At 40.0% G+C, this 19,321-nt stretch overlaps 1 protein-coding gene across 1 annotated transcript in view; it reads left to right on the top strand.

Moving 5' to 3' along the window:
- The window catches only part of NT5DC1 (5'-nucleotidase domain containing 1), a 121,090-nt gene that overhangs the window by 96,158 nt on the left and 5,611 nt on the right, over nt 1-19,321 (top strand). Inside the window, exons 7-11 of the mRNA XM_027088195.1 lie at nt 376-550; nt 2,376-2,473; nt 11,840-11,958; nt 13,045-13,197; nt 17,459-17,627. Coding sequence (XP_026943996.1) covers nt 376-550; nt 2,376-2,473; nt 11,840-11,958; nt 13,045-13,197; nt 17,459-17,627 — 714 coding nt within the window. The remainder of the gene's footprint in view (nt 1-375; nt 551-2,375; nt 2,474-11,839; nt 11,959-13,044; nt 13,198-17,458; nt 17,628-19,321) is intronic.

Genomic DNA, 19,321 nt, shown 5'->3' with positions numbered 1-19,321 from the left:
AATATTTGTTGAATGATTGAAAGAATATTTATTAATTGACATTGCAAATGCAGTAAGATTTCTTTGATTTGAAAATTTGATCAAATTTTCTTTGATTTGTATTGTGTTTATCGTGTTATCTGTTTTAACACTTTATCAGTCCTTGTCAAATAACCAAAAAATATTTTCAACTGACATTCTCCATCATCATGTTTTTAAGAACAAGAAAAGTATTCTTAAAAAGCAATTAGTAATGGCATCGTTGCTGGATTATTCGAACCTAGTTTTTATCCTTTTAGCTTTATCTATAGCTTTGAGAGAGAGGAACTTGTTCGAGAATACACTGAGTCAAAAAATTTTAAAAAGAAAAACCTCCTTGATATTTTTATTTTTCAGAAAACTGTGGAATATATTTTCCAGAAATAAAAAGAGATCCAGGCAGGTATTTACACACTTGTCCGGAATCTGTTAAAAAGTGGCTTCGACAGCTAAAAAATGCTGGGAAAATTCTTATGTTAATTACCAGTTCTCACAGTGATTACTGTAGACTCCTCTGTGAATATATCCTTGGGTAAGTGACGAGTCATTTCGTTTTCATGATCTTATAAAATGCTGATAACAAATTACACCAGTGCTTTTTCAGAAGTGTTAGCCATGACCATATCATTATATTAAACAATGCTGAGTGACAAGTGGTTGTTTCTCATAACAGCCCTTAACATCTCCTGACAGAAACACACCCCAAGTACATTGTAGCAGAGCGGTATTACCGGGTCAGTATGCTCAGAGCCCGTTCATAGTCTGGGCTTTAGCTTTTCTGAAAGGTGGATGGACCGCATGTGCTTTGGGCAGTCCTCCGTGAATTTGGTTTCTCAGCTTTGGATGATTATTGAGGGACACTGAGTTGTAGATTATAGCCCCTGTTACTTACCTGGAATACAATCCCTCTGTAGCCATTTCCGTGTGGAGCCAGGCACTTCCCCATTTACACGGCCAGGGGTGGGATTGACATCCATGAACATCGAGGCAGCATAAATGCATAGACTTAAAATAAGACAGTTGTGGGCTCAAGCCCTGCCTTGCAACTCACCCCGTGACCTAGGGTAGGTTCTATGACCTCTCTAAGCCTCAATTTCACCATCTTAAAGATGGGACAGTAGTATCTCATAGGCGTGACAGGAAGTTTAAATAGCACAATACAGGTAAAAGTATGAGAGTAGTTGGTAAGGCTCAGCAAGTGTTAATACTTATCTGTGGCATTTTTACGGGCAATGCCAGGGAATATCCATGGTCAGAGCCAGATTCTAAAATGAGCTGTTAGATCTCCCCTACTGTTTCCTCAAATTTTAGCAGATACTGTACTGAATTGCTGTGAGTATGAAGCAAATTTTAGCCTCAAAACTGACCTCTTGCCAACCTGTTTAGCTTCCTGATTTCCATGTTCCTCAGCACATGTGGATTCAGATTGGCCTATGGTGTACTTACGGTCTGTCGGTGGTTTTCTGCTTTCTGATTAATGTATAGGTTTGGGATCCTTGAAGTGAATTAAGTCTGCAGCCCTGTATACCTTGGAAAGTGCCTTTTGTAGAGACATTTGCTGTCCTGGTAGTGGGACCATGCTTCAGAATAAACACTTGGAAGTCTTAATTTCTTTTTCATTAGCATAGATTACCAAACTTTTTCTTCATATCTTAATTCCTCTGCAGTGTCGTTTTGCTGTGTAAAAGTATTCTGGAATGTTGGGTAAATATCTCCCCAATGTAATAGTGAGTCTGTCAGGAGCAAGGACTATCTTTCCTTTGCTGTCTCAAATAATCCTTAATACAGTGTTAAATACAGACTAAAAACCAATTATTATTGTTGCCTAAAAATTACCATATTGTAATACTACCCTGATTTTCAAAATAAGGTATCTTCACATTTTGAACACTCTCTGAAAGATGTCATCTGACCTGTTATAATGCTAGCTTTCTGTAGGACCCATGTAACACACAAAATTATTAATAACTCTTGATGCTAATAAATCCAGACAAATTTCAGGCCCCAAATTTGAAAACTTAGCTCGTATTTTAGGTGTTAGAAACTATTGAATTTACACACTATAATTATTGCCATAGTGAGAAAACCAGCTTAGCACCTAGAGTTAATGAGTTAATATGCTTTTTTTCCCCCTTATGTTTGTATTGATACTTCAGGGTGGTGTCAGGATGATTAGTGCTTGACTACCTTCTATTTCTAGTGTAAGGTTCACCTTAGAATGTATAGAAAGCATAGAGAAGTTAATCGAAAGATCAGAAATGATGCTGTGGTCAAATAGGCAAAGATTAAGTTCTGTTTTATATGGACCTTTTCTAATTCCTTAAAATAAATGTATGAAAAATATCATTGCTTTTTAGGAATGATTTTGAATATCTTTTTGACATTGTGATTACAAATGCATTGAAGCCTGGTTTCTTCTCTCATTTACCAAGTCAGAGGCCTTTCCGGACACTTGGTAAGTTAACATTTTTTATCTTTACTCTCCTATTTAAGATTTGTTCATTCACTTACTCAATAAATACCTGTTGGCTGACAGCCATGTACAAAGCTCTGTGTTAGATGCAACAAGGGGAATAAAAGAGATACCAGGTGTTCTTCCCCCTCATTGGGATGCATAAACAAGCACGTAAGCAAGTTGGTGAATGCCTGGGATATGATTACAGGTCATGTTACCTGTTGAGATGGAAATGACTGCCTGGTGAGGTAGTAAACCGGGAGGCCACCTTAGAGTGCCTGGCCAGGGGACGCCTGTCTGAAAAGGTCAGGTGAGGTGACTTGCTAGGCGGGACCTGCAGGATGAGTAATGAGAAGAGCAGAGGAAGTGTATCCCTGGCAATGGGACAAACAAATGCAAAGCCTCCGTGTGAGGGTAGTTTGGGCTCGTTCCTGTGACAGAGAAGGGACCTGTGATTCTGGCACACAGTCATGGCCAGAGAAGGGGTGAAATTAGGGAGGCAGGCAGCCTCATACACTGTGGAAATGGTTTTAATTTTTATGCCAAAAGCAACCTGAAGCTATTCAGTTGAGATGTATGAGTGACATAGAGAGCTTTTTGGCTGCTGGGTGGGGAATGGATTGGATGTGGGGAAGGATAGAGAGAAAGAGGGAGACCAGGCAATTGAATGTCGCAAGTGAGACATTGCGGTGCTTTGGTCTGAGGCGGCAGTACTGGAAATGGAGAGAGGTAGACATATTTAAGATACACTGTGCAGATGGAAAACTCAAGACTTGGTGATGCTTTAGAAGCAGCAGATGAAAAGGGAGTTAATCAAAAATGACTTCAGGTTGCTGATTTTTCTTTTTTCTGAATTGAGCAAATGGATGAATGGTGGGACCATTTACAGCCATGAGGAAAAATACAGAGGAAAAGTTTGTGCAGGGTGGTTCTTAATATAACTATTAAGCACTCATTTTTCAACGTATTAATTTTGAAATGACTGTAAGTTATCTAACTGGAGCTCTCAATTAGGAAATTTATATAAATGAGCCTGGAATCCAAGAGAACAGGTGTAGGTTCAGGATATAAATTTGGGATTCATCAGCTCATAGAGGGGTATTTCAAGCCTTGGGCTTACATGAGATCACATAGAGGGAGAATACAGATAGGCAGAAGGCCCAGACCAAGCTCTGACACACTCTAACATTAAGGATAGAGAAGAAAGAGTGTGATGTAGGAGCAGACAGATTATAGTGGGGGAAATAGAGTACAACATTCATAAACCGGTGAGGAGAGGAGAGAGTGGTCACCTAGGGCAAATGCTACTGAAAGTCAATTGGAAAAGGAAAGAGAAATGTCCATTGTAGTGGACAAGACAGAGATCACTGGTGTCTTGAGCACTGATAGATATAGAACCAGACTGCAGTATCTTTTTTTTTTTTTTTTTTTGCGGTATGCGGGCCTCTCACTATTGTGACCTCTCCCGTTGCGGAGCAACAGGCTCCGGACGCGCAGGGTCAGTGGCCATGGCTCACGGGCGCGGCCGCTCCGCGGCATGTGGGGTCTTCCCGGACCGGGGCACGAACCCGTGTCCCCTGCATCGGCAGGTGGACTCTCAACCACTGCGCCACCAGGGAAGCCCAGACTGCAGTATCTTGAAGAGTTCATTGGAGGTAGTGGAACCCATGAGTGTAAACAACTTTTTCTAGAATTTTAGCTATGAAAATAGTCAAACAATTGAGGTTTTAGGTGGAAGACAGTGTAGGATCAAGGGCATACAGATGGTCCCCGATTTACAGTGCTTCAACTTAGATTTTTTGCGTTCATGATGGTTCAAAAGCAATACACATTCAGTAGAAACTGTACTTCAAATTTAGAATTTTTTTTTTTTTTTTTTTGCGGTACGTGGGCCTCTCACTGTTGTGGCCTCTCCCGTTGCGGAGCACAGGCTCCGGACGCGCAGGCTCAGCGGCCATGGCTTATGGGCCCAGCCGCTCGGCGGCATGCGGGATCTTCCCGGACTGGGGCACGAACCCGTGTCCCCTGCATCGGCAGGCGTACTCTCGACCACTGCACCACCAGGGAAGCCCTAAATTTAGAATTTTAATCTTTTCCCAGGCTAGCAATATGCCTTTTAATACTCTCTCTTGATGCTGGGAATGGGCAACAAGCCACAGCTCCAGTCAGCCAATACCTCAGATCATGAGGTTAAACAGCCAGTACACTTACAACCATGCTGTACCCATACAACCATTCTGTTTTAATTGAATACTGATTCAGTAAATTCCATGAAGTATGCAATACTTTGTTGTAAAACAGGCTTTGTGTTAGATGACTTTGCCCAGTTGTAGGCTACTGTAAGTGTTCTGAGCATGTTTAAGGTAGGCTAGGCTAATGTTCGGTAGGTTAGGTGTATTAAAGGCATTTTTGACTTAAGGTATTTTCAACTTATGCTGCTTTTGTCGGGTTGTAACTCCATTGTAAATCAAGGAAAACCTGTAGTTTATTGTTTTTAACTGAAGATACTCGAATATGCATTATGCTGATGAGAATGGTCTAGTACAGTTGATTTCAACTGTGGCAGTTTTGCTCCTCAGGGCAACTTTGGCAACGTCTGGAGACATTTGGTTGTCACAACTTTGGAGGAGGGGGTACTACTGGCATCTAGTGGGTAGAGGCCAGAGATGCTGCTAACCAACCTACAGCACACAGGACAGCACCCCTACCGCCACCAACAAAGAATTATCTGGCCCCAAATCTCAGTAGTGCCAAGGTTAAGAAACCCTGGCCTAGTAGAAAGGCAGGGATCGATGGTGTTTTTTATATATTGGTTTAATGTCTTATATAAATCTTTGATGTTAAAAAAATAATCAGGGATTCAGTCACTTTGTTGTGTACCTGAAACTAATACAACGTTGTAAATCAACTATATTCCAATGTAAAATAAAAATTAAATTTAAAAAAAAGAAATAATCAAGGTGTCAAATAGGACTCTTTGTATTAAACCAGGAAAAAAATTTCAATGTTTTTCCCTTCTTCACAAACTTATATTTAAATACATTAACTAAGTACTCAATAGATGTTTATTTTTACTTTTATCTTCAAGGTTTTCATATTTTATTCCAAGAAAATCCTTGTCTGTTCTGTACCTACAGTAGTACTTATGCCGTTTCACCAAGGTTTTTATTAAAATTTTACTCAGACACACAAACACCAGTAACAGAAAACAATGCACATTAAAAATATACCAAATTTTTTAACATATTGGAGACCACAAACGCATCAACTTATGCTGACAAATTACTGTACTTTGTGCAGTATTTCTATTTAATTGAAGAGTATTCAGAGATATAAGGGTAAGCTTTTAAAAACTATAACCATGTAGAGGTACCTGTCTTATAACCTCTGTGCAGTATTTTCTTTTGGTTTTATACTATCAATTTGGATTTGAGGACTGACATAATAATAGTTATCCAAACTATATTTTCAGATATTATATTCATTAAAAGACTTGATAGTCATCTTGGCTGAATTTAAAGTATGAAAATGTTATAAGTCTTAACTTTAAGAGTTGAAAAGTCTGGATGGATGATATAGGACCCAAAGTCCTATCACCATTGTCTATAATGATTAGAATAAAATGCCTATGGACCTCAGAATGTATGGGATTTCATGCCTTTATATAGATATAGAGCTTGTCTCCGTTTTTTCACATCCAGAAGGGATTAGACTAGAAGCTCTCTAAGGTACTTCCCAGCTTTAGTTTTCTGGTCCTCTGATTTAACATATTTTGGTGTAAGACACAGTGAATCCTGCAGTTTCCGGAGCTGATACAAAATAGTTTATTCACATTTAGAGGGCAAAAGGATTGCCAGAACTATTATTAATAAGAGGTTCATACTGCTCATATTAAAGAATCTCTAATACATTGTGTTCTGTTACAGTGTTTACTTTGCTGCTGATTCTGATTCTTCTACCTCTAACTGCTCTATCTCTGTTTCCACTGCTGGTTTCCCTTCACCTTTCTTGTTAAATGTCGCTACTCTCTAGCGTTCTGCATTGACCCTCCTTTCTTCTCCTGCTGTTGTCAGCTTTCTACCACCCTCTGGTTTTAACTGTCACCTGTTCGCTAATGACTCCTAATTCCTTAATTCTTGGTTTCACTTTTCCCTGACTTACAGAGGCCTGTTTCTATCTGTCTTCTAAGCTTTCCATGCCCCAGAGCCCTGGCATCACATGAAAATTGACTTACCTATAACAACTCATTCATTTCCCATATTCCAGCTCCTCTCTCCCCTTAACAACTAACCTATCCTCCAGTTTTCTCAAGTTTGTCACCTGCCACTCCCTTATCATCCCTTGTATAAATTGGCACAGTATTACATCAGGTCCTGGTTATTACAGTACTTAACTGATCTCTCAGCCTTGTAACCCACCAAACATCCCACATATGGCAGTTAATGTTACTGTACAAGTCATGTCAGTTGGCCCTTACGTGACAGTCCAGTGTCTTCGTAAATCAGATCATTGCTCCGAATGATTAAAGTTAGAAGTAAAATTAAGGCAAAGAAGCTTGTTGGGATGGAAGGCACGGTGAGCCAATCCCAGAGACCCCAGCGCTGCAGCATCCTCTGCGCAGTTGTACAGGACTGATGGCAGCCGTTGTCATGGAGGCGCCGAAAGGGAGGGTGGGGACTCAGCAGGTGGGGGGCTGAGCTCCATTCAGCTTGATCCCTACAGGGGCTTAAGGACTGTTTGGGGGCGGGGAACCTCTTCTAGGCAAAATCTGTTATCTCACGACTCAGGTCCTCAGCAGAGCTAAGGCTTGGTGCGGGGAGGGAGTCCGTCCACCTTGCAAGATTGTAAATTCAGTGGGGAGAGGGACCACGCCAGTCTCCTGCTACCAACTACCCCTCCCCCGCGCCACCCAATTTGGGAATCATGACCCAACTTGCTGTCTTTGGTGTCTTGGCCTCAGCTTTCACTGACTCCCAGATGTTGCCCCAGCTGTCTTTGCCAGAACCTCACACCATATTTTGTCTTGTATACCAGACACCTCCACCCAGTATTCTGAAATCAAACTTGATTCTCCTTCCACCTTGAAAGCAATCAACAACCAAATATGCTGGTCACCTTGTATTCCTTACCTTCATTACTTGACCAGCCGCTGAATAAACCCAGCTGGAAACCTTCATCATCTTCACCCTTTCACATCCAGGAGGCTGTGCATCAAGTCCTTGGGGGGTTTGTTTGTTTCTTGTTCTGTCTTGTATTTTTCATAAAGTCCTGTTTAATCTACCTCAGAAATATCTCATCTCTGCCGTCCCCTCCCTTCCCGTTAAGCTTTGATCATTCTTCCCCATTCTACCTCGTCCCTCTGCCTCCCTTTATACCTCTATTTCTATCTCTTGCCCACTGCCCTCAAATACTTTTCATTGGCATAGATTTCTATTTGTCACTTGCTTTTAATTTCAATATATTTTGTATTGCTCACTTATTACTGTTAGACTTACATATATTTAATATATTTATCACACACACAATCCCATTGGCTCCCCACTCCATATAGCACCCTAAGGCTAAATCTGGTTGCTAGGTTACCTTTTCATCTTCATTCTCACTGCTCCCCACAGGTGCCCATTACTGTCTCCTTGGTGAAATGAATGCCTTTTATTGTTCTATCAGGTTTTTGTTTTGTTTTATTTTCCTGCTGTTCTTTCTACATCAGTGTTTCTCAGACTTCACACTCAAATCACCTAGGGATCTTGTTAAAATGGAGATTCTGATCCAGTAGGGCTGGGCAAAAGGCTTCAATTTGCATTTCTAAACAGATTTTCTGTTGAAACAGATGCTACTGGTCAGATCACCAAGACGTACTTTAGTAAGACCAAGAGGATGTCTTAGTGAGTACATTTAATTGAAGGTTGTTATTCTGAAAAGAAATAAACTTCCTATCATTTTAGGTGTGGAAATGAGCTAGTTAGTTAAGCATATTCAACTAAACGACCAAAGCCAAAGTAGATAAAGGGTAAGAGTAGGAGTTTCACTTTCTGTTTATGAAATTTGCTCCAGCTCACTGGTAAAGTATTTATTTCCTTTAATAGTATAATTTCCATTTTACAGTCCCCAACACAGGCAGGCATTTTAGGAGGTATTTTACTTGAAAAGTATCTTACTGCCCATTCCAAAAACAGTGGAGAAAGTGTGTATGAAAATCCATAATTGGTGAGAAATTTTTCTAGCTCAAAATTGAAGAAGAGATGTATAAAGCAAATATGAACTGTTTAGTGAAGTTCATATTAGGAGTCCTAGAAACCAAAACAATTATAAATATATTTTAATCATAAATCACTGTTAAGTAAACCCCTAGCAAGTCAGAGGTCGCTCCTAGAAAATAAACATTCTGAGCTCAAGAACTCAGACCATCTAGTTCACTGCCATATCCCTCTATGTAAATTGGTTTGTGAAAGATTGTTGAAATAAAGAGTGAAAGAAGAAAAGAAAGAAATCCTGGTGGGATTTTGTTTGATCCCACCAGGCAAATTCTGTCATGTTTGTAACTTTTTCCTTGTAACAACATTTCACATGTCTATCAAAAAAAGACTATTAAATAAATCATGGAATTTAAAAAAACAGGCAGATCACAACATATTATCAATAAAATAAGGTTTTAAAATATCAAGTTACAGAACAGTGTGCCGAATATGCTGATATTTGCATTTAAAAGGGAGGAGGGGTCACGGGTGTTGTATTAGTTTGCTAGGGCTACTGTAACAAAATACCGCAGACTGAGTGGCTGAAACAAAGGAAATTTCTTTTTTCACAGTTCTGGAGGCTAGAAGTCTGAGGTCAAGGTGTCAAAAAGATTGGTTTCTTCCGAGGCCTTTCTTCTTGGCGTATAGATGGCCATCTTCTCCCTGTAGCATCACATGGTCTTTCTTCTGTGTCCTAATTGCCTAATTATGTGTCCTAATTTCCTCTTTTTATGAGGACGCCAATAGTATTGGATTAGGGCCCACCCCATGGCCTCATTTTAGCTCAGTCACCTCTTTAAAGGCCCTGTCTCCAAGTACAGTCACATTCTGGGGAACAGGGTTAGTGCTTCAGCATATGAGTTTGAGGGGACCACAGTTCAGCTCATAATAGATATATACATGTGCCCAAACTAATCAAATTGTATGCTTTATGCGCAGTTTATTGTATGTCAATTATACCTCAATAAATATTTCAAAAGTAGAGAAAAAGAATATATATTTATATATGCTTTTGTATGCATAAAAGAATGATTACCTTTTGCAGAAGAGGTGAGCACATAGCAGGTAGAGTTCAAAATTGAGTCTTTTAAAAATACTTAAATGTATTACTGATTCAAAAACATCACACAAATACATACTTTTAAAACATTGGTAAGGTAGTAACACCAAAGGCTCTGGGAGTTGGGAGAAGCTGCTGGGAGCCGCCGCAGGAGCCAGTTCTGACGTCACACCAGTCAGGCCCAGGCACATGAGTTCTCTGGCTCTCTGTCTTATCTGAGTCGTGGAGCTTGCTTTCTTCAAGGCTGTCAGCCACAGCCTTGACTGTCATTTCCCCATATTAATTTTGTAACTATTATGCTGACTAAAAACGTACTGTTTTGTTTTTTTGTTTTTACTTGTCTATATGGTCTTACAGTTAAAAAATGAGATTTACTTTGTTATTGTAAAACACAGCTGTATCCAGAAGCAAATTATAGTTTTCAAAAGAGTTTTAGTTTGATTTACTATTTGCTTTCATTGATGGTTGTCTTACTCCTTGTCTTCTACCCCTAATTTGAAGTCCTTTGAGGGGTGATTGTAGCAGTTTGGTAACTTTGGGCAAATTCCTTAGCTTCTCCAGATATCAGTTTCTGCGCCTGTGAATTGAAGGGATAGCAGCTAAGACTTCTTCAACCCTACGTGGCCCACACTCTTCCGTGTGCTCCATCTGTATTAATTCACTTATACACTCTATGAGGGAAGTACTGTTATTATCCCCATTTTAAAACTGAGGAAACAAATCACAGTCACTCTCTTATCCCCTTTGTCCTCCTCTGTTTTTTATCTATTGTATTTATTATCTTCTAATATACTTTTAAAGTAAACTTTTTCAAATCAGTGTCATCATTGTACTGCTTGCGGGGCACATTTATTTATATTATGTGAAAATGAAAGTTCATATAACTGTTTCCCAGAGATGAAAAGAAGTGTGAAAATGTTTGGGTTTATAAAGATTGTGCTTGAAGCTTCCTTGAGTTTGTTCCCTTGGACTGTGTCGCTTCCACTTCGGCTCTGATGCTCTCACAGCCCACACTGGCTCCCTGCTGCTGGAATTAATAGTTTTCTGAGTCCCACAGCTTCCCAGTTATGGAGGTTCTCCCGGAGCCCTGGAAGCTGCCCTGCATGAATCAGTACCCTGCACAGCAGCTTCCAGTGTGGGAGCTGGAAACGGGGAGGGGGAGGGAGGGGTTTGTGTAAAGTGAGTATTTTGTTTTGGTCTTTGTATAAAGAAGGGTTTCTTCCTTTTTGTTAATTACTGAGTCCCAATATGTAAGAAATTATGATTCTGTAGATTTGTTTTTAATAAGCAATGGAAAGATGCCCTTCCCACTGTTCCTGTACAGTGGGCCTCTACATATCAAATGTACATTTGCTTTCAAAAATATTTGCATAAATTACTCATTTCCCAGTTGCCATCAAACCCACATTATTTACATGGTAAGACATTCTGTGCTAAGTACAGACAGACAGACAGACGTGAGAAATAATTGGTTTTCACTGTGTTCCTCCAGGAATATGCTGAGTCTGATATGCATTAGACTCTTAATGTTAAGCTAATACGTGGTTGGTTTTTTAACTACTCTTTAGAGAATAGTAGGGTTTTCATTTGATTGTGTAGAAGAATTAAAACATGGCTGCTGAAATGTCAACCAAATAGGCATAAATATCTCTTGACCTTAAGCTGGCAGTTGCTGTGATATGGCTTTAATTATCTGTAAATGTGGTTTTAGAATTCCTTGTTCTGGAGGAGTTCACTCATATCATTGTGATATGTTGGACTCATTTTTTATCACCAACAATGGGGGAGACTCTGCCTTTGTGAGGGAAGAGGGTGTGTAGGATATCTCTGTACCTTCCTCTCAACTTTGCTGTAAATGTAAAATCGCTCTTAAAAAAAAAATCTTTGAAAAGTATATATATTTACGTCCATGAAGTGCTCATGATATATATAGGTGATCACTGAATGCTAGCTCCCATCCCCACATGGTTCCTTCTTGTACGTGTCCTACAGCCATGCCAGAGTGTGGTCTGTCCAGCTGGGTGCTATCACTTGATTAAAAAGTATGTGATTGTCCAACTGTGCTTTCAGAGAATGACGAGGAACAAGAGGCCCTGCCATCTCTGGATAAACCTGGCTGGTACTCCCAAGGGAATGCGGTCCATCTTTATGAACTTCTGAAGAAAATGACTGGCAAACCTGAACCCAAGGTATTTTCTGACTGAGCCCAGTTTACAAGGGCTTGGAGATATAAGCCCTTGTAAACTGAAACCATAACTCTAAATGCCTTCAGCATAGTTATCTGTGAGGCAATCATCTGCCTCTGCCTGTCTGCCAACCTCCTTGCCTACCTCTTCTGCTTAAATAAGCCTTTCCTTTGTTGATGTACATTGAGTCTTTCTCTGTAACAGAGAAAAACAGATATTCCAAGTAGGAGGCCACAGACCTGAGAGATACAATGGAATAGTGTGTGGGTTACTGAGGAATGTTATCCTGATAACTGTCCATCAGGAACATTTTTATGTGTAAAACAAGCAGTAACTGATTATACTATAGACTGAAGACACGTTAGCTTTTAACATCCTGGCCACATTGTTGATGTTGGTATATTTTTAACAGCAGGATGCTTCTAAAAAACGTTTGCCAGGAGCCCCATGAGAAGGAGGGTCAGTGGGTCACTGAGCCCTACTCCACTGGCTCGTACACTGTCACAGCCCCCTGGGGACTCCTGCCTTGGAGGTTCTAGTTCATGTTCCCTTAACCTTGTTTCCTCATCTGTAAATTAAGAGACATGGACTAGATCAATGAGGCTTTGCCTCAGAATGCCTGGGAAGGGTCCCAGAGTCCACTTGCCCAAGCCCACCCACTCTCAGAGATTCTGTTTCAGCAGGTCTGGGTGGCGCCCAGAAACTGGTAAATTGGTTGTGTTGTGCATTCTTGCTAATCTAACCCTCTGTAACAGGTTGTCTCCAATATCTCACCAGCTCTTCAATTCCAGGGGCAGGTTTAACTGTAACCATATGGGCTCGTTTCATTTTTATTTCAGAAAATTGAATTCACTTATCTTCTGCCTTTCTTCTACCTGCAGATGAATTGTGTAACTTCTTAAACCTGACCCCTTGTGAATCAAATAGGACAGGTCACCTGTGAAGTTATTCAAGGAAATTTAAGACGTCTCTGCAACTTTTACATCACTTAACTCTGATACCTGTTGAGGGATTTTCTTCTGCCTTCTATAAAATGAACACTACTCTTTCACAGTTCTCATGTCTCAAACAGAATTTGCTCTCTTACAGGTTGTTTACTTTGGTGACAGCATGCATTCAGATATTTTCCCAGCCTGTCATTATAGTAATTGGGAGACAGTCCTCATCCTGGAAGAGCTCAGAGGGGACAGAGACGGGAAGCCTGAGGACTCAGAGCCTCTAGAGAAGAAAGGAAAATATGAGGTAAGGGTCTCCTTTGGTTCTTTCCTTGAAAGAAAAGCCTTGTGTTTCACGTGTCTTAGAAAGTGCTTGTTTGTGCCAAGAGAGATGAAATCTGTTGGCACTTACTGTGATCTTCATGCCATCTCAGCTCCACAGTTGATCTTGTGGATAGTTCTTAAATGATGCCAAGATAAATGCTGTTGACCTTTAACGTAATGGTCTGTAATGTCTGTCTTCCGAATTCTCTACTTTCATCCAGTGCTGTGGCACCGTGGCCGTGTTTTGGCTGATGATGAGGCGGCCAGATCCTGACTCACTGCGGTTATACTCTACCTCTTTTGCTTGGCCATGAAAGCCCTTGTGCTCTCACTTCATGGTCTAACTTAACAAAATTGGTAGCTCCCTTAAGCTTACTCCTGAGCCACCCCAAATGAACTTAGGTAAAGACTTGAGGGAAAGAAAAGTAAAATATGTCATAAATCTAGAAAGGGAAAATAGTGTATAAAAGCAAAAATAAGCAGAAAAGAAGAAAGGTCAGAAAATAAAATGCATTTTCCTAAAGTCATTCCAGTGGAACAATCTAAAAAGAATGGAAAACACAAGTCAAAAAACAAATATCCAATCAAAAAATAACAATCAAAAGAAACTATCAAGCCATGGAAAAACATGGAGTAACCTTAAGTGCATATTACTAAGTGAAAGAAGCCAGTTCCGAAAAGGCTGCATACTGCATACAACTATATGACATTCTGGAAAAGACCAGTGGGTGCTCAGGGGGGAAGGAGGTGCTCTATTTATCTGGAAACCTAAAACTTCTAAGAAATAAAGTCTATTTATTTTTTTTTTTTAAAAAAGAGGGCTTCCCTGGTGGCACAGTGGTTGAGAGTCCACCTGCCGATGCAGGGGACACGGGTTCGTGCCCCGGTCCGGGAAGATCCCACATGCCACAGAGCAGCTGGGCCCGTGAGCCATGGCCGCTGAGCCTGCGCGTCCGGAGCCCGTGGTCCGCAACGGGAGAGGCCACAACAGTGAGAGGCCCGCGTACCACAAGAAAAAAAAAAGATAGCTATAAGTAGATGCAACTGAATGTTAGAATAAAGGGGTCGGGTTTCTACAAGGTTTCCACTGAGTAGCATTTGGTCTTCAGTGTGACATTGGAAGTTCTGTGGACTGAGTTAAAAAGAGCTTTAAAATAACCTTCCAGGAGGCTGGCCTTCTAATCCGAGGGATTTGGGAGGAGGTTTCCCCTAAAGAGAAATAAGGAGATTTGGTTTCTTCAAAATGATTTGAGAATGCACAGACAGTAATAAGGAAATGAAGCATCAGTGGGAATGTTTCCTTTAGCATTCCATAGACGGTAGCTCCATCCTTCTCCCACAGACCCCTTTTCTTGTTAATTAGTTATAAACACATCATGAACAAAGAGTTAATAATTGGCTCTTCCACAGGAAACAGTGAGTCAACAGCGTGAAGATTTTATTTCCCAAGATAGAATTGAAATAATGTTCCTTTATCATCACACTCCACCTCCCCACCCCAGCCCTGCTCCATTGAACATATATGTCCTTAATAAATCAACCCACTGTGACTGAAGAGACAGGATTTGGTAGCTCTCTGTTGGGTGTACACACACATACACATATTTCAGAACAGTACTCAAAACTTTCATCACAACTATCAGACATAAGTAAGAGCTTATTGGATTAGCAGAGATATCTTAATAAGGCCACTCATTAAATGACCAGTCTGACACCATTGTCTTGTTCAACATATACTAAGTTTTTAATTTGTGCAAGCCTCCCTACTATGAATATCAGGGACTTATAGAATCATACACAGATCCTTTTAACAGAACATATTAGTCTGTGGATAAAAGGGGTCAGGGAGCTTGAGTATACAAATAAAGCATAACTGCCTCCAGAGGGTACAAATTATAAAAGAATTACAAACAAGACAGGATGGATACTTCATTGAGGAGAATTAGGGAAAAATTTATAAAAAATGTAGAATGTGAGGTAAACATTGAAGGACAGGTACATTTTCAACTGATGGAAATAACATTCTTGGTTCAGGAAGTAACATGAATAAGTGTACAGAGATTGTAATGTACAGGCTTCAGTACAGTCTTGACCGTAAAATAGCAGATGTGTAGGTTTGTCAGCCAAAGGCATCACTAGCAGTGTTTGGATGTGCAGGCAACAGGGGCGAAGCTTTCGTTTAGCAGCTGTGTGAAGGATGGGCTCAGCACATGGGAAGGGATGCTGTGGCGGGCTGTCCCAGCAGCCCAGCTAGAGGTGATACAAACATGAACAGTGGGCACTAGTGAGAAGGAGATGGAGAGAGTACATGGCGGATGTTCTGGAGGCACAACTAGCTGGGTGCTGGTGGTAGGAGCTGAGACGGAAAACATCGATGGTTTTTAAGCGCAGCCAACTGGAATTGATGGGTTTTATTCATATAAATATGGAAGTCATGAGAAAGACCTGGTTTTTTGAGGAGAGACGTTTTTGTGAGGAGAGAGATGTGATTGGTTTGATGTTGAATCCCATTTCTTTGAAATAGCTGGAGGATGAGATCAAACTGGTTTGGGAGATAGGTTAGGATAAGCGAGGAAAATTGAGAGATGTCTAAGGGAGAGAGACAAGAGAGAAAGAGAAGAAGAGAAGATAGAAACTTGGTGAGAACACTTACCATTAAGGGATGAAATCTATAAGATAAAGGCTCAATGAAAATAGGAGTGCTCCTTGTTGATATATTCAAGAAATGGCATGATTCTTTCGATTAGTGATATATATATTTTATATTTGAGAAAATGAGTCATTAAAACTTTAGCATCAGAATAAACAAAGATTAGCATCTGTCCATTTTGGCTGCTGTAACAAAATACCATAGACTGGCTGGCTTATAAACAACAAACATGTATTTCTCAGAGTTCTAGAGACTGGGAAGTCCAAGATCATGGTGCCAGCTGATTCATTGTCTGGTGAAGACCCACTTCCTCATAGACCACCATCTTCTCATCTTCCACTCACCCTCACATGGCGGAAGGGAGAAGGTAGCTTTCTGGGATCTCTTTTATAAGGACACTAATCATGAGGGCTTCATGAGGGCTCCACCCTCATGACCTAAGCACCTTTTCAAGGCCTCACCTCATAATTCCATCATCTTGGGGGTTAGGATTTCAACATAATGAATTTTGGAAGGACACAGACATTTAGACAATAACAGGATCCATAATACATTGAACCAGAAAGGGTAAACAGGTCTGTTTTCCTCTTTTCAAAGGAATAATGTGCAGCCCAGATTACCACTCAGTGTTGGCAGAACCATTATCTACATATAGCCTGTGTGATGTGAGTCATTTCTTCTCACTCATTATTTTAGAAAAGACAATGAAGTAAATAAAGAAAAACGACACTAAACTTCTCTTTACACCTTGAGAAATTATATCTAAATACACCTTAAATGTACACACAGAAGCATAGATATTTATATTCCATACTGCTCTTAAATATCTTTGGTGAAATCCAGATAGATTCTTGCTAAGTGATCTCTAAACACCATCACCTGAAAAACACATACTTTCATCTTGCTTCACAAAGTGAGTTCCAGCGCAAAGAATCATGAATCTAAAGGCATATTTGGGACTCTTTGCTGCTCCAAAATGAAGTTTTCATCAGAAAAGGATGACAGATTTTATAATCCAAATTCTATGGACGTGATAGGGTTTTTTTTTCAATTCTTAGTTTTATACTATACCCATAAAACACTGAGAAGTATTTTTTGAATGAGTCTTATTTAGTCTACAACATTTCTGTGCCTGCTATGTCCTAGGCACTAAGCCTTTAAGGATACACTAATACATGAGATAGTTCCTAACCTTCTGTAGTTTATAATCTGTCCAGGGCGAAAAGTAAATAGTATGATAATTGCAAGATAGTATGAGAAGTACCATATTAGGGATAAACTCAAGAGTGTGAGAAAATGGAGGAGACCTAATCCAACGCAACTGTGGGAAATCAAGGAAAATATCCTGGTGGCATCCAAGCCAGATCCCAAAGGATGAGAAAGGGGTTCCCAAACAAAGCCAGAGGAGAATACATTAAAGGACTACAAAGTTTTGTTTTACTTTTTATATCGTATATAGTCTGGTTAAAGTTAAACAACTGAAATTGTTGTTCCACACAGTTGTTCTATTTTGAGTTACTTACTGGTGGAAAAAACTTATAATGAGGTTGAACACTAATTAACCACAGTTTCGTTATTCTATTTCTTGTTTCAGGGACTGAAGGCAAAGCCTCTAAATAGATTATCTAAAAAATGGGGCTCTTTTTTTATTGATTCAGTTTCCGGACTGGAAAATACAGAAGATTCCTTGATTTATACATGGTCTTGTAAGAGAATCAGCACTTACAGCACTATTGCAATTCCAAGTATTGAAGCAATAGCAGGTAAGGCGGATAATACTTATAAAGCTTTACCTGCTGCTGGACAGTAATGACCTGAAGTACTAGAATTCTTTTCTTTCTTTTTTTAATTTTATTTATTTTTTTATGAATTTATTTTACTTTATTTTTTTTGGCTGTGTTGGGTCTTTGTTGCCGCGCACGTTCTTTTCTCTAGTTGTGGCGACTGGGGGCTACTCTTCGTTGTGATGCACGGGCTTCTCATTGCAGTGGCTTCTCCTGTTGTGGAGCACCGGCTCTAGGCGCGCGAGCTTCAGTAGTTGCGGCACACGGGCTCAGTAGTTGTGGCTTGCAGGCTCTAGAGCGCAGGCTCAGTAGTTATGGCACATGGGCTTAGTTGCTCCACGGCATGTGGGATCTTCCCGGACCAGGGCTTGAACCCATGTCTCCTGCATTGGCAGGTGGATTCTTAACCACTGCGCCACCAGGGAAGCCCTAGAATTCTTTTCTTTAAAAGAAGAAAATTTTCCCATGGCATTTATAGATTTTTCTTGGGTAACACCTAGATATGGCAGTTTAGGTAATTAAGACCTGCCTGTCCACTGGAGCCAACTACAAATGCTGTACTTTTTTTTTTTTTTTTTTTTAAGTCTGTCTGGAGTCATAGGAGAAAGCTAGGGAAGAGTTACCAGGACAGGATGCTAAGGAAGCCAAGTAAGGTGAACCTGACTTTGGGGGCTACTTTTCCCCCTGTTTGCTAACTCAGGAGAAGGCACTCAAAGAAGTGAGTGGCCTTTTTGTAGTTTCATGAACCTACAGGGGTAGAAAGTAGAAGGTAGGGCCTGCCAAAGAAGGGGTGGGCCTGGTGGACTCTCTCAATCTCTGTTGAGACTCTGAAGGATGAATTAGAAATAGACATTCACAGGAATTGAAGCTCAGCTTTAAATCAGCTGAATCCCTAAAACTGGATTGAGGAGATTCTAGATTGGTAGTGCCCCAAGACACCTGGTAAGAATTAATGACTGTCGTCTTTTGAGAAAGATATCATTCTAGGACTCAAATTATTTCAAAAAACAATACAAGGTTCAGCACATAATGAAAAATAACCAGGCACACAAGGGTACGAGACTACACTAACAGAAATAACCAAGTTCAAGTACAGAAAAGAAAGGAATGAGAAATTTGGTAGCTATATAAAAACTAGTAAAAAGTGGAAATTCTAAAATTGAAATATTAAAAAGTAAAAATTAAGAACTTAATGGATGGGTTTAACAGAAGATTAGACACAGGAAAAGTGAATTAGTACGCTGGAAAATAAGCCAAAAGAAAATAGCCACAATGAAGCCTGAAGAGAAAAAAGCATGGAAGATACGGAAAGGGACTAAGAGACACAGGAGATATAATGAGAAGGAATAAGATTCCTATAATTAGAAACTTAGGAGATGAGAGAATAGGCCAAAAGCAATAGCTACAACAAGCTTTCCAAAAATGATGAAAGAAAATAAGTCAAATGTTTAAGTAGCCCAAAGAACTGAAACACAATACATAAAGGGAAATCCCAACGTTAACTGCTAAAGACCAGATAATTAAGAAATATTAAAAGCAGTCAGAGAATGAAGACAGATTGATTTCAAAGGAGTACTTCATAAGAGTGTTAGACATCTGACATCTGACTCTTCCCAGAAACAAAAGAAGCCAAAAGACAGTAGAATGATATCTTTAAATTGCTGAAAGAAAAT

Source organism: Aethalodelphis obliquidens, unplaced genomic scaffold, assembly GCF_003676395.1.
Source record: "Aethalodelphis obliquidens isolate GAN/ISIS:26980383/991018 unplaced genomic scaffold, ASM367639v1 scaffold3, whole genome shotgun sequence".
Lineage (NCBI taxonomy): Eukaryota > Metazoa > Chordata > Mammalia > Artiodactyla > Delphinidae > Aethalodelphis > Aethalodelphis obliquidens.
Note: the sequence above shows the minus strand (reverse complement) of the source record. Positions and strands in the feature narration are given on the sequence as shown.